General features: G+C 38.5%; 1 protein-coding gene across 1 annotated transcript in view; it reads left to right on the forward strand.

The window, feature by feature from the left end:
- The first annotated feature begins 211 nt into the window (after nt 1-211).
- Nucleotides 212-15,385, forward strand: part of LOC123502026 (zwei Ig domain protein zig-8-like) — a 260,254-nt gene continuing 245,080 nt past the window's right edge. Inside the window, exon 1 of the mRNA XM_045251180.1 lies at nt 212-1,288. Within this exon, the coding sequence (XP_045107115.1) occupies nt 1,171-1,288 (118 nt within the window). The 5' untranslated portion in view covers nt 212-1,170. The remainder of the gene's footprint in view (nt 1,289-15,385) is intronic.

The following is a 15,385-nucleotide window of genomic DNA, read 5'->3' on the forward strand; positions in this document are numbered from 1 at the left end:
GAGAGAGATTGGGCAAAAGATTAAAAATATATAAAAAATGCGAAAAAAGAAACGGAAGGGGATGAAAATAATAATGCATACGAAAACAAAGAACAGAGAGAGAGAGAGAGAGAGAGAGAGAGAGAGAGAGAGAGAGAGAGAGAGAGAGAGAGAGAGAGAGAAAGAGAGAGCACCAGGCAGGTCAGGGTGAGTGCCAGCAGGCGAGCAGGGCAGGCAGGAGGCTTGAGTCAGTCAGGCTCTAGGCACCAAAGGAGGAGGAACGATATCGCTGCTCGCACTCCCGCACCACCACCTCCTCTGCGCCTCCTCACCTCATCTCGCCTCGCCTCACTCTCGCGCCCGTGTGAACCGGAGGCACTTAAGCCGCGCCCGTGTGAACCGGAGATACTTAGACAATGTTGAAGAGAGAAAAAGAACAAAGGCAGTAAGGTTTCGAAGACAGCTATAGTAAAAGTAGTAGCTCGTGTGTCCAGCAATGAGTGAAGACTTGCGTGTTGGGAGACTGTGACGGTTGTAAGTTATAGGGAAGAGGTACTGGATGTCAACGAAGGGTGCTACTGTGGAGGAAAGACTTTCATTTGATGGCTGAATAAAGATTTTTTTTTCTTTTCTTGGAGAAGAAAGAAAAATGAGGTATTGAAATCTGGCAAGCATTACAACAAGAACAGCAGCAACAAGGACAGTAACAACGACTAAAGGTGCTGTAATAAAGTCAATATCATCAGCAAACTTGACTTACATGTTTCACTGAAGTGACTTGAACTACGTGGCTGAGATAGGTACATTGCCTTTTTGTGAGAAAAGAAAGAGAGAGAAAACAAACAAACAAACAAACAAACTCAATGGTAATACCGTAGAATATTCACGTGTGTGTGTGAAAAAAAAAGAAATATATCGATACCAAACTTTTCCTTACACTAAAAACTCGAAAGATAAAAACGAACACAAGATCATAAAGCCACAGACAACCAGTAAGAACATAAAACCACAAGGAAAACTAATAAGAACCTAAAAAAGACAAACATATAACAAACCTTACCTATCTCACATCTAACTAGCACCCATGTCCACCTCCCGTCCCTGCCCGTAAAGAGAGTATAAAGCCGGCCGGTGCCCCACGAAAGCCTCGCAGAAATGATCGCTACACACTCCCTGGTCACTGAGTTATGAATGTGTGCGGTGCGGCGACACATCAGCCAGACTAGGGGAGTGTCCCTCTCCACCACACACCTGTCTCCCTTGTGCTTCATGCTCCTCCTCGTCCACCTCCTCTCCCTCGTGGTGCCCGGTAAGTCAGTGTTCCTTACGTCTATACTCGTCCTCTTTTCTACTGGCACAAGTCAACCAGCCACACTGACTTCTACTTTGTGTTGTTCTTCTGTTTTAAAGTTCGTATTCAGAAACGCTTTGCTCTCTCTTCATAACTATTTTCCAAGGCCACATGAATGATTAGCCAGGTTCTCGAGGCTGTTTCTTACGTTAACAAAGTAGGAAGCTTGTCAATCTGCCACTAGGGCCGTAAAACCCCTATTAAAAATCCGTGTTTGTTCAATAAGGGTCTTTTGGAAGTGATGTGCGACAATAAGTGTTTCAGAATATAGTCCTCCGTTAAGTTTCTTGTTCCCTTTATTCTATACTGCCACAGCTTCAATCAACCAAGCGCCATATAATTCTGAAACTCTTATACGCCGCAACCCGTCTAGTTTCAAAAGGCTGTAGTTAAGGTGACAAGGGATTTTAATGGTTTTACGGTTCCAGTGACAAGAATCCTACACTATGAAACAGAAGAAGGCTCCTGAGACCCCAGCTCATAATCTCTGTGGCCTTTAAAATGAGTCGTACCAAGAGAGAGAAAAAAGCGTCTCTGAACACTGACCTCATTTCTACTGTGTGCTCTCCCTCTGTGTTACGTACTCGCTGTTAGTGTTATAAGGTGACTGTCAGTAGATCAGAGGATAACACTGAGGAAAATGGTGATAATTATAAGTGGGATGCGTTAAGAGATTTGGCCGCGTCTGTGCTACATCTCCGCATGTATTGGTAATTTTCATACATCCCTGTGTACGAAAAGAAGAAAGGTGTTTAACAAAGGGTAAAAAAAAAAAAAAAAAGAGAATCTTTAAAAATGCGACTTTAACGTTACTGTATACGGAAAGAAAAGCTGAAATATAAGGCTAGATTATCCAAACTGTAGGATAAATAGTCAGTTTCCTGGGTGTGAAAATATGATTAAAATGGATAGGAAAATAAAACATAATCAAGATATATGAGTGGAATATTACTGAGAATGGAAAGAAAGGACGAAATGAAGGGTTAGTAAAGGATCTAAACTTTTTTAACCTCGCCACGATTCTATAATTCCTTGAGTGTGAAAAGAGAGATGCTAATGAAAGGATTAAAGGAAGATTATCTGGACATATGACTTGAATACTACTGCAGAGGGCACGGAAGCATGACAAATAAAGGTAAATCATCCAAATTTCACTTCGGTATGAATAAGGTATGATAACATTTCCATTCTTCCTTCAGTGTGAAAATAGGGAAGGTGTTAAGAAAGGATGAAAAAAATCTAATCTTGACATACGACTATGTAATATTAATGTAGAGAAGGGGGATGAAATACAAGGATAATGTCATCCCTGCACTGATCAACCAACAGACACGTTTATATAAATCCTGGGTTAGCTCTTATGAGCTGTCCAAAGAATTAATGCTTTGATGTTATTTTCTTGCTGATATCCTTAGTTTCTTCAGTACCATTACGCGTTTTCATATTCCTTCTGCTTACTATTTGGTGATTTTATAAAACTTCAGAAACTTATGTGGGAATCAAAATACAGTGAAGACTCCTAACCTCCATAGACCCCCTCTAATGTAAAGAGAATTGTCTAATCACACCCACAAATCATGATAAAAATATGTCCCCGAACAGAAGAGGTTACAATGAATTAGAAAAAAAAAACAGTAATGCTAAAGACGTGATAGTTTTGATACTTGCATTGATATCCTATTGATATATTCCAAAACAAGGCTAATTCTCATCTGAAATCATGCCGGTGGTCTTCATATTCCTTTGACAGATATTGCCGCAGGAAATATTACAGGTTGGGTGAGGGAAAAAAAATGCTCTCTCGTCTCTACTTTCCAATTTCTTCTTCCATCTTTCACAGCAGCAAAAATGAGAGAAGAAGAGATGCAAAGAAAAGGATGAAAAAGTAGCTAATTCAAAATATACGGCTGGAATGTTATTGTGAAGAGCAAGGGGAATGAAATACAAGAGGAAATTACTCTTATTTTTAACCACGATATGAATTAGAGCGCACTTCCGTATTGTCCTGGATGTGAAAAGAGAAGAGATACTGAAGAAAAGGTAAAAGAAAGGGGAAAAAAATAAATAAATCTAAACGCAGTGTATGAAAGTAACGAGGGATGAAATGCAAGGGGCAGATTACCTCGGCATGAACCAAGAGACACTGCCATAGAGTCCTGAAAGTAAAAAAAAAAAAAAAAAAAAAAAAAAATGCTAAAGAAGGATGAAAAAAAGGAGTTAACTTGAGTATGCCACTAAGATATTACGGTTGAGGGCAGCAAGGATGAAATTATGTAAGTAAAGGATCTAAACTTTATATCCTACCACGCTTCAATAACTGACGTGCTTAATCAAGAATAGGAACGAAAGTGGAAAAAAAGGGATGCTAAAAGAAGGATAAGGAAATATACTACTAGAATATTACTGTTGAGGGCAGAGAGGGTGAAATATATATAAGTAAGGGGTCTAAACTTATACCTTCGTTACGCTTCAATATTTGACATGCTTAGGAAATGAAAAACAGATAAAAAAAAGAAAATCTAAACATAGGTTGAGGACTGTACGTAGAAGGAAAGGAATCATGAAATATAAAGGTGAATCACTTAAATCTTTACCTTGACATGAACTGAAGCACAAGTCAATACTCCTTGTGTGTGTGTGTGTGTGTGTGTGTGTGGAAAAAATGAGACACTAAAAAAGATAAGAATAAAAAAAAGGCACGCTAACTTGAATATACGTCTTAGATATTACTGTACAGAGCGAGGAAGGATGAAACGCAAGGCTAAATCATCTAAACTTTCGCCTCAGCATGAACTAAACCACATTTCCTAAAGTTCCCTGGGTGTGAAATGAGGAAGAATTTTTAAGTAAGGAAAAATAAATAAAAGAGGAAATGAAAGAAAGAAAAACAGAAGACAATAAAATTACACGGCTCAACCATTGCCGTCAAGGGCAAGGGATGAGATACACGAATAAAATAGCTACACTTCTTACTTCTAGCGTGAAATAGATGGCAAGAAGACCAGTGCAGAAGAAAGGAAAAGGAAATAAAAGATAACTGAAGTATACGACCGAAATGTTATCGTAGAGGGAACAAGAATGAATTACACAATGAAAGTAGTTAATTCTTTATCTCTGCATGAAGTAAGTGGACAAAAAATAGCACACATACAAAGGGAAAGATAGAAAATATACGATTAGAATATTAGTGTAGATAGCAAGAAGGTGAATTAGGCAAATAATGACCTGCATTTTCTTTTACCTAAGCAAGGAGAGGAGAAGGAAGATTAAAGCCTTAAAGAAGAATAAAAAAAACAATGATTATACAACAAAAACACGCTAAAATGATACCATAAAGAGGAAGAGGCAAATTATCTAGGCTTCCTTCCTCTGTGTGAAAGAAAAAAAAATAAAGCGAAGACAACAGGGTAGGAAAGGATAAGAAGAGGTGATAAGATGAGACAGTATAAGATGTGAGCACTGCTGTAGAGAACGAAGATATGAAAGGCGAGGAGTTAAAAGGATGAATGACGTCGGGTTGTATTATTTATACTGAATGAGTTTCCTTAGGTTGAAAAAAATATAGCTAGTTAGGGAAAGCTAAGAATAGACAAATTAAACCCGTATATAGTAAGAAGAGTAATGTAGAAGAGAAAGGAATGAGAGACGAGGAACTGAATAATTTGGGCTGAATTTCCCTCTTCAGCATGAAAGAATGAAGACAGGAATTTACGGAAGGATAAGAATAGGAATTAAATAAAACACACATATGATGAAAAAGAATATTTAAAAGGAAAAAGAAACGAGAGACGAGGAGTTGAATAATTTAGACTTAATTTCTTTTTCTCAGCATGAAAGAAACGTGAAAGAAAGAAGAAAGTGTTTAGGAAAGGTCAATGAATTAGGAATGGATAAAAATGACCCCTATAAGACCAGAATAAGGAGAAGAGAAGATAATGAGAGCTGTGAATAACTACATACACTCCTTTCTTTTCCTGTGACTTATACACTACAGGATAAGTAGCTAAAAAAAAAGAATAACAAACAGGAAAACAAGATACATAACAATATCACACAACAGGGAAATGGAGGACGTAACACTAATTAGATATGGGAAAACAAGACAACCACTATGGGAAGATAAGGTAGAAATTAATGAGAATCTTGGTGAGAGATAAGACAAGTAGTTACAGGAGATTGAGGAACAAGAGAACTATAAAGTAGAGAACTGAAATATACTGCATGAAAATAAAAGGACGTAGAATTAATCACAAGTGGAGAGAGGTAAGTTACTAAGGGAAGAATAAGGTAGAGAGGATTAATGAAACTTTGGCTTAGAGAGAAGACAAATGGGTATGGAAGAATAAAGAACAAGAGATCAGTAAAGTATAGAGGTGAAATATTCTGCGGGAAAATGAAAGGCGTGGCAAAAAACATAACCAGTAAGGGAAGGATAAAGCAGAGATTAATACGTGTTTGAGAAATAATTTTGGGAACAAGAGAACACTAAGGTACAAAACAAGATCATACTGTAGGGAAATGAAAGTCAGACGTGAAAATAAGTCAACAATAAGAGAAGAACAGGACAGACTAAAGATTTTGGGCACATGAGAGGAAGATAAGAGAGAAACAAGACAGGTAGAAGATAACAAGGTAAGGTAGAGAACTAGTATACCGTAGGGGAATGAAAAGTGTGGCAATAATAAATCAGAAATGGAAAGACTTCAAACAATAACAGAAGAATAAGACAGACTCATAAGATTTTTGGGTACATGAGAAAAAGAAGATAGAGAAAAAAGTCAGGTAGGAGGAAAATAGGTAAGGTAGATAACAAATATACTGTAGTGGAATGAAAGGCGTAACATTAATCAGACGTGGCAAGGAAACAACCAGAAAGGAGAGAATAAGGTCGAGATGGATGAGACATTCTGACAAGGCGGGGGTTGGAGGTCAGGAGAAAGACAATGGCTAGAGAGGCGACTTTAATCCCGGTTAGTTTTGCTTTTGGCTGGCTTCTTCAGAGAGGAGATTGATAAGAGTATGGTGAGTAATAACATGGGAGGATGAAGCATAACAACTACATTACAGTAAAAGAGAACGGCAGTTATGGATGTAATGAAGCAAACAGTAAGGATGCAATAGTACAGTGAGTAGACAATGGAATAAGGAGATCTGTTTTTTGTTTTCTTCCTTCTTGAACCTTCGTGGTATTAGATGGTTAGTGAATAAGTGAATGCACGTACGTACCTGGTAAAAAGTCTTCTTGAGGGGAATAGAATTGAATCGAAGTGAATAAGCGAAAAAGAAAGATGAATTGACTTGAAGTGTATTAGAGAAAAGTATGTAAAAAAAAGAAAAAAAAAGAGAGAGAGAGAGAGGACTTACTCGAGAAATGCATGAACAACATTTAATGAAATAGAAGAGAAAAAGACAGATGAATTGAACCTGCTTATACTGTACGAGTTCCAGAAATAAGTTAATGAAAGAAGATAAATAATCACATTACAAAAATATAACAACAACACAAGATTAAGCAGGAGATGAAGAAAGACACCTGAATTAAACTGGAATAAAAAAAATGGAATAAAGAAATGTAGTCTTATTGAAGAAGCACATTATAAACAATACAAGATAAAATGCCAAACAATTTTAGAGAAAGAAAACAATGAAATATACGAAGTTCTCCATCGCCAAGCCGACAAATGATTGCGTAATGCTAAGGCTCTTATTGTTCTTATTCTTCCCTGAAATACGCCGTTAAATCTTGCCTTGCTAGAGTATTTTTTCCCTCCATTTCCCTGTACAATTTTTTTAAGCGCCTACCCTTATACGTAGTACCTTTTAGATAATTGTGTTCCTTTTTTTTTTAAGAGGAACATCGGCCTACAGCAACACGAGTAACGAAGCAAAAAGCCCATTAAGGTGTCAGTCCCTAGAGAAAAGTCAAAAGAATCAACCAAAATTGGAGAACGAGTGCCTTGAAAGTGTCGAGACAAGATTAAATTTAACCCATCTCTCTCTCTCTCTCTCTCTCTCTGCAAACTATTTTCTTCCCAAAGCTTCGGATGTGAACAAAGGAGAGCCTTATCAGTGCGAGGGTTAAGAATTGCCACATCGCATCCTTCGTCGCCTCTACCTTACTCCTTTCTGACACACACACACACACACACACACACACACACACACACACACACACACACACACACACACACACACACACACACACACACACACCATCACCTGCCTCCTTTCACTAATTCCATAAACTTTGCCATTGGTCTGTCTGTCTCTCTCTCTCTCTCTCTCTCTCTCTCTCTCTCTCTCTCTCTCTCTCTCTCTCTCTCTCTGTTCTTTTAGTTCTCTGAAATTTCTCGAGATGGAGAATGGGTTGAGAGAAAAAAAACATTTGTTATTCTTTGTGTGTGTGTGTGTGTGTGTGTGTGTGAGAGAGAGAGAGAGAGAGAGAGAGAGAGAGAGAGAGAGAGAGAGAGAGAGAGAGAGAGAATTATTCCAAGCTGTCTCATGAGTATTTCGTAAAGAAGCTTACAGTATAGTGCAAAAATTATCCTACTGAATAACCCAAATGGAATAGGAGAAGGAGGAGGAGGAGGAAGAGGATGAGAAGGTGGAGGAGGAGGTCAGGGAGGATAAGGAGGAGAGTACGAAAACGAGAAGGAAGAGGAGGAGGAGGAGGAGGAGAAGGTCACAGAGGATAAGGAGGAGAAACGGTAGCGAGTAGTAGTAGTAGTAGTAGTAGTAGTAGGAGGAGGAGGAGGAGGAGGAGGAGGAGGAGGAGGAGGAGGAAAAGGGATGAGGAGAAAGTTGAGAAGGAAGTGAACGAGAACGAGAAAAGAAAGATGTTAATGATAATGATGATGAGGATGATGATGAGGATGAAGAGGAAGAAGACGAAGAGGAGGAAAACTAGAAGAGTGTCAGTGAAGAATAGATGAAGAAATCAAACTGGAAACAAATGAGTGTAATAGAAATAAAGTTTTGAGAATTGATTAAAGAACACAAGTCAATACCAGGTAGAGTTCACACAAGTAGAGACCTTGTAAAGTATAGATGATTGTTCTGGCAACGGCGGGGAGAGATAGTGAAGATCTTGTATACACACCATTCTCAAAAGTCATTTGATTTTTGTGCCCTTCCTTCTTGTTTGTGCTGTTACGGGAAATAGCTAAATAAACAAGCAGAATAATTATCACACACACACACACACACACACACACACACACACACACACACACACACACACACACACACACACACACACACACACACACACACACACACACACACACACACACTAAAATACGGAATATGTAGTTTTTTTTTAGTCTTTTCTATAATACGGTTCTAGAAAATACTAAAATATGTATAGAGTGTAATAATATTTAGTCCAGAAGGCGTGTTGGTCCTGTTCTTTCTTTCTGAAGCACTATAAGTGATACTCCAATCTCAAACACATAAAAAGATACTACTACTACCCATTCAATTCGCTTGCACTCATTCCTGATTAAAGTTTAGCTCACCTTGATAACGCCATTGAGAAAAGTCAGCACATAATTTACTTCCAATCAGTTTTTTCCCCGGGTTTAATTAGTTATGAGTCAGGATTGCCGCGTGTTTCACTGCTCCCAGGAACGAATGCAACGCTCAATATTATTGTTACTGTTGTTGCTGATGCTGTTATTATATTATCACTACTATTACTACTACTACTACCACCACTACTACTACTACTACTACTACTACTACTACTACTACTACTACTACTACTACTACTACTACTACTACTACTACTACTTCTACTATTACTATAACTACTACTACTACTACTACTATTACTACACTACTACTACTAGGTACTACTACTACTACTACTGTTGCTACCATTATTAATACTATTACTGATAATGCTGCTGCTATTACTGCTGCTATTGATATTGTTATAACTAAAAGCTTAAAAGAGTTAGCCAAAAGTCAGGGACAAATATCTTGAAACCTCCCTCGTAAAAGAAGTGAAGTCGTAGGAAGATGAAGATACAGAAGCAGGTATAAGGGAGCTTCAGAGTTTACCAGTGAAAGGTATTAATGATTGAAAATACAGGTTAACTCTTGTATTAGAGGGTTGTACAGATTAGGGATGAGAGGAAGAAGAAAGCCTCGTGCAGCAAGGCCGCAGGAGGAGGGGAGACACGCAGTTAGCAAAATCATTGGAGCAGTTAGTATGAAAATATCGATAAAAGATAGAAAGGGATGCAACATTTCGGCAGTGAGAGAGAAGCTGAAGACAGTCAGAAGAGGGGAATTGATGAGACGAAAAGCTTTTGATTCTACCCTATATAATAAAGCTATATGAGTGGATCCCCCCAAACATGCGAAAAGGACTCCATACAGGGGCGGATAAGGCCCTTGTACAGAGTTAGCAGTTGGAGGGGCGAGAAAAACTGGCAGAGACGCCGCAAAACGCCTAACTTCGTAGAAGTTGTTTCAACAGGAGATGAGATGTGAAGTTTCCAGATAAGATTATAAATAAAGAACAGACCGAGGATATTCAGTGTGGAAGAGGGAGACAGTTGAGTGTCAATGAAGAAGAGGGAATAGTTGTCTGGAAGATTGTGTGGAGTTGATAGATGGAAGAACTGAGTTTTTGAGGCATAGAAAGTACTAAGTTTTCTCTGCCCCGATCAGAAATCTTAGAGAGATCAGAAGTCAGGCGTTCCGTGGCGTCCCTGCGTGATCTGTTGACTTCCTAAAGAGTTGGTCGTCTCTGAAAGGAGGTGGAAAGATGTAGGGTGATATCAGCGTAGGACTGGATAGGGCAAGAACTTTGGTTATGAAGGCCATTAATGAATAATAGAAAGAGTGGGTGATAGGATGGAATCCTGTGGAACACCACTATTAACATATTTAGAAGAACAATGGCCGTCTACCACAGCTGCAATAGAACGGTCGGAAAGGAAACTTGTGACTACCTACCACCGCTACTACTACTACTACTACTACTACTACTACTACTACTACTACTACTACTACTACTACTACTACTACTACTACTACTACTACTACTACTACTACTACTACTACTACTACTACTACTACTACCACCACCACTATCACTACTACTACTACTACTACTACTACAACCACAAATAAGAGAAGAAGTTAATGCCAGCAATCAGAATCAAAATAATAACGACACATACATCAGCTAATAACCATAATAAACACATCACAAATTATTTCATCCACCGAGAATGGAATACCTTAAATAACAAAAAGCCACAACAGAGAGTAATGAGAGAGAGGTTAGCAAGTATGACAGGGAGTAAAATGAGAGAGAGACAGGGAGAGGGAGTGAGTCTGTATGAGGATGAAGAGAAGAGGAAGGTTGAGAGATAGGGATGGAAGAGACAGGGAGAGGAAGGGAGTCTGTGTAAAGATGGAGAGAAGAGTAAATGTGAAAAATAAGAGTATGTGTAGCAGGAGAGAAAGAAGGATGAAAGAAAATAGAAGGAATTAGCATGGAAGAAATAAAGGAGAAAAACAGGAATGACAGGAAAAGAGGGAGGGGAAAGAGAAGAAGGCAAGAGGAAAGGGATGAACAGAGAAGTGTATAAACATGAGAGAAGTGATAAAAAAAAAAAAAGGAAGAATGTAAGCAGAAAACGAGGAAAAAATAGGCAAAATACGAGAAAGAAGGTTGGAAAAATAGGAAAAGAGAAGATTAAAGAAGTGAAAGGGATAGAGGGAGATACAGGAAACAGATATTGGAAGAAAGAGGTGAGATTAGTGAGAGTAATGAATAAAAACGAGAGAAAGTTAGGAGGAAAAGTTGAGGAAGCGAATAAAGGAAATATGAATAAAGTGTAAGAGAAGAGGAGGAGGAGGAGAAGGAGGAGGATGTGTGGGTAAGGAAGGATGAGAGGTGAAATAATGAGAAGAGAAGAGTAGGAATGGAAATGAAGACGAGAAGAGGAAAATACAAGAAGATGAATAAGGAGAGAAGGAAGGAAATAAGCGTAGAAAGGGGATAAAATTAAAGAAAGGTCAGAGGAGAAGAGGATAAAAGGAAGGATGAAAGAGAAGAGAAAAAATAGTGTAAAATATAATACAATAAAGAGGAGAGGAAGAAAATAGAAAATAAAAGAAAAAGTGTAGGAAAAGAGAGAGAGAGAGAGAGAGAGAGAGAGAGAGAGAGAGAGAGAGAGAGAGAGAGAGAGAGAGAGAGAGAGGCAAGGCTACATTAATGGGCAATGTACAACAATATTTTGTGGTAATAATTGGATACCTTTCGCATGACGTAAGTTCATTAGTTACATTCAAAACTTGTTGACGTTCATCGGGGAATTATTGCAGCCATGGTTGTGGAGGGAGGGAGAGAGAGAGAGAGAGAGAGAGAGAGAGAGAGAGAGAGAGAGAGAGAGAGAGAGAGAGAGAGAGAGAGAGAGAGAGAGAGGAGGGAAGTGTTAGGAGGGTGAGGGGTAGAATGGAAAGGAGAAGGAAGGAAGAGGAGGGAAAGAGAGACGGAAAGAGGAAGAGAAGGGGAAGGAAGAGGGAGAAGGGAAAGGAAAGGAAAGGGAAAGTAATGCAATGATAGTGAGGGGAAAAATATTGTTAGGGCTATTTTGTGATGTTATGTGTTTTTCTTCTTCTCATTTTCTTTATTCTCTTTCTTTCTCTTTTGTTCTATTCTTCATTCTCTTCCTCTTCTTCCTTTCTTTCCTTCTTCCTCCTCCTCATTTTTCTATGTATTTCTTATTCCTCTTTTTTTCTATTTTTGTTGTATCTTATCTTTCCTCCTCGTTTTCTTTATTTCTTGTCTTTAATCTGTTTCTCTTTCTCCTTCTCCTCCTCCTCCTTTCTCTCTCCCCCCTTCTTTCTTTCACCTGTGCTATCATATCTTCCTCTTTCTCCTCCTTTTCCTCCTATTTATAAGACTATTACCATTATCACCTCTTTCTTCATCATTATCTTTACTTCCCTTTCTCCCTCTTTCCTTCTCTGCCATAATTACCAGCCATTTTTCCTCCTTTTCCTTATTACACGAATCATCAGCATTGCTATCACTGTTCCTCATTCTCCTAGTTATCATCATTATGGCTTTTCTTCTTTCTTCTTCCCTCTGTTCTTCTGCAATATTCATCAACTGTTTTTCCTCTCATTTCTCTTACTAATTATTATAAGAGTCTGTTATTAATACTGCTATCATTATTCTTATCTTCCACTCGATACGATCATGATCATTATTAGCATTCCTCTTTGGTCCTCCTTCTGTTTCTACGTCACAATTTTTAGCTCTTTTCCTTCTCTTCCTCCTTTTCCTAATAATATTAATAAGAAGAATTAACATTGCTATTATTATTTTGCGTTCCTTCTTTTGCAATCATCATTATTACCGTTTCCTCTTCCTTATCACTTTTTCTTTAATGCCATAATCTCTAGCTGGTTTTCTTTCTCTTCCTCTTCTTCCTAATTACGAGAATCATCAATATTGTTGTTAACACTTTTCTTTTTCCAATACGCTACAGTTATCACCATTCCTATTACTCTTTCCTTTTCCTTTACTCCTTTCCCGATGATATCGTTACCACTTTTTTCCTCTCTCTCTCTATTACTTACTAATTACAGTATAAGAATCATCAGTGTTGCTATCATTACTCTTCTTTCGCCTGGCTGTTGCAATTACTATTTGCTGTTACTGTTTTTGCCACCTCCTTTCCCACCGATATCATTACCACCTGTTTCTTCTCTCCCTGCTGTTGCTAGTTATAAGAATCACCAATATTATCATTGCTAACTTTCACTCGAATGTTGGAATTATTATCATTATTACTTTTTTTTTCCTTCCTTTCCACCAATGGTACACGTAATTATCACTTGCTTTTCCACCGCGTCCTAATTATAAGAATCATCAGGGTTTTTGCTAAACGCTGGATTTGTTATCACTACTACTACTCCTTTTATTCTTTTTACCTTTTCCCAACACTGTCATTACCAGTTTCTTTCCCTCATCAGTCCTGCCATCACTGCTGCTCCCTCTGCTCATTACATGTATCATCAGTATTACCATCATAATGACTACAGCATTTTTCGCCTTCACTCTCTCTGCATTCATTAGCGACGGCCATTACTCGTATAATAAATTTTTTTTTCTATTATTTTCATTCAGATTTGCAACAGCTTCCTGTGTCACATCATGGTCACACCAAGCTTCTGACTCAAACTTTCCCCATGTATTCTTGTGTCATGATTTTCTTATATTTATTTTCATCACCAACTTGTGTTACATCATGACCAGCGTTTATGTTTTCACAGCAGGTCAAAACTTCCTTTCTAACCTTCGACATTTATTCCTGTCTATCTATGTAGTGTCTTTCTGTTCTTTCATTCTATTACTCTGCTTTTATAGCCTCCTTTTATCGCTATTTATTGGGTATCTATTCTAAAACTTTCCTGCCTCTCTAGTTTTTCTATTTTATTAATTCTGTCTCCTTTTACCACAGTTAGGTTGCCATTCTGCGTGATCTAGTGTTCTATTTTGCTTATGTCCTCTTTTCTTTAACTGCAGTCACGAAATCTTCAACTTTTTCCCTGCTTGCTGATTCACGATGCTCTCTCCTTATCTCTGTGCGTTACTCCAAGCATCATTCTCTCCGTTCCCTGTGGCCACGCTGAGGTTTTCGTTTCAAAACTTTCGCAGGACTCCAGGGATCACGTTCTCAAACATTTCCGCGACTTATCTCGACTACTTTTAACAGGCTGTGGTGAAAGTTACTGGGGTTTTGAAGGGTGGTTTTCATGATTCCAGTGAGAGTTTATAGGGCTTTCAGTGGATGTTATTGTGTGTTTTTACAGTTCAAGTGATAGTTTGAGAGGTCTTAGAGAAAGTTACTTTACATTAGTAATAATCTAATAGTCTAACCGATTATTGGAGGTTTCATGATTCTAATGATAGCCTAACAGGCACCAGTGAAATTCATTTCAGTTTTCAAGATTAAGGGGAGTTCAGAGAGCTAGGATCAAACTACATAGAAATGGAACAAACCACACTCAACTCTTTACTCTTTACGACGAGAGCTGTACCTACTTACCGACCTTGTTTATTCTCAGCACAGGTCAAACAACGTAAAAATGGGACACAACCACTGATACACTTTCTCTATAGTTGTTTCTATGACTTTCCTTCTTTTCATAATATGCCCCACGTGAACTATACGTATCTACCTACGTTGTTTATTCTCAGCACGGGTCAAGCTACCTAGAAATGCGACAAAACCACTAAAACACCACCACTTTACTGGCTGCTAAGACCACTCTATTGCTCTTCACGAAATCTTTCACGAGAGTTATATCTATCTCCGTATCTTGCTTGTTCTCAGCCTCTGTTTTAAGGGTTTTCAAATAGCAAGTAGTAAGCATCAGGTTAGAAATGAGATCTTCGTGTTTACTGATTGCAATGACTGGCCAACTGCACTCCATGAAATCCCCGCGAGAACTGTGCGTATCTACCTTGTTTATTCTCAGTCCCCGTCATGTTTTGCAACAGCCCAGCCTAGCATAAATGACCTACTAACTAAACGCTTTCCGCCTCCCAGCTCCCGGCCAGCGCACTCGTCCATACGCCATCATGTTGAAGAGAGCGGCTGGTGCCAAAACACGGCCTACATTCCGTCCGGGTCTGTACGCTCGCTGTCAACACGCGGCTTCTAACATATCAATTCTGCAGCTCTCAAAATAGATCAACTGTGTGGTGCGTGTGTGTGGGAGGAGGAGAGGTGTTTGTGTGTGCGTTTGAGTTTCTTTTATGAGTTTAGGGTTTTGTATTGGAAGAAAATAAGGGTAAATAAGAATGATTTAGAGTTAATAAATAGTGAATCTGTGTAAATAAAGATAAAATGAGAAAAAAGAAAGAGTTTTACGAGTGGCTATTCTTGTACTGAGAAGGAATATGGATAAAAGATTTTCAAAGGATGTTTTTATGGTTCTAGTGACAGATTGATATGATTTCCACATTATCGACATAGCAAACACTTCTGAGAAGCCAACTAGTTATCTCTGTACCCT

Source organism: Portunus trituberculatus, chromosome 10, assembly GCF_017591435.1.
Source record: "Portunus trituberculatus isolate SZX2019 chromosome 10, ASM1759143v1, whole genome shotgun sequence".
In the NCBI taxonomy this organism is placed as follows: domain Eukaryota; kingdom Metazoa; phylum Arthropoda; class Malacostraca; order Decapoda; family Portunidae; genus Portunus; species Portunus trituberculatus.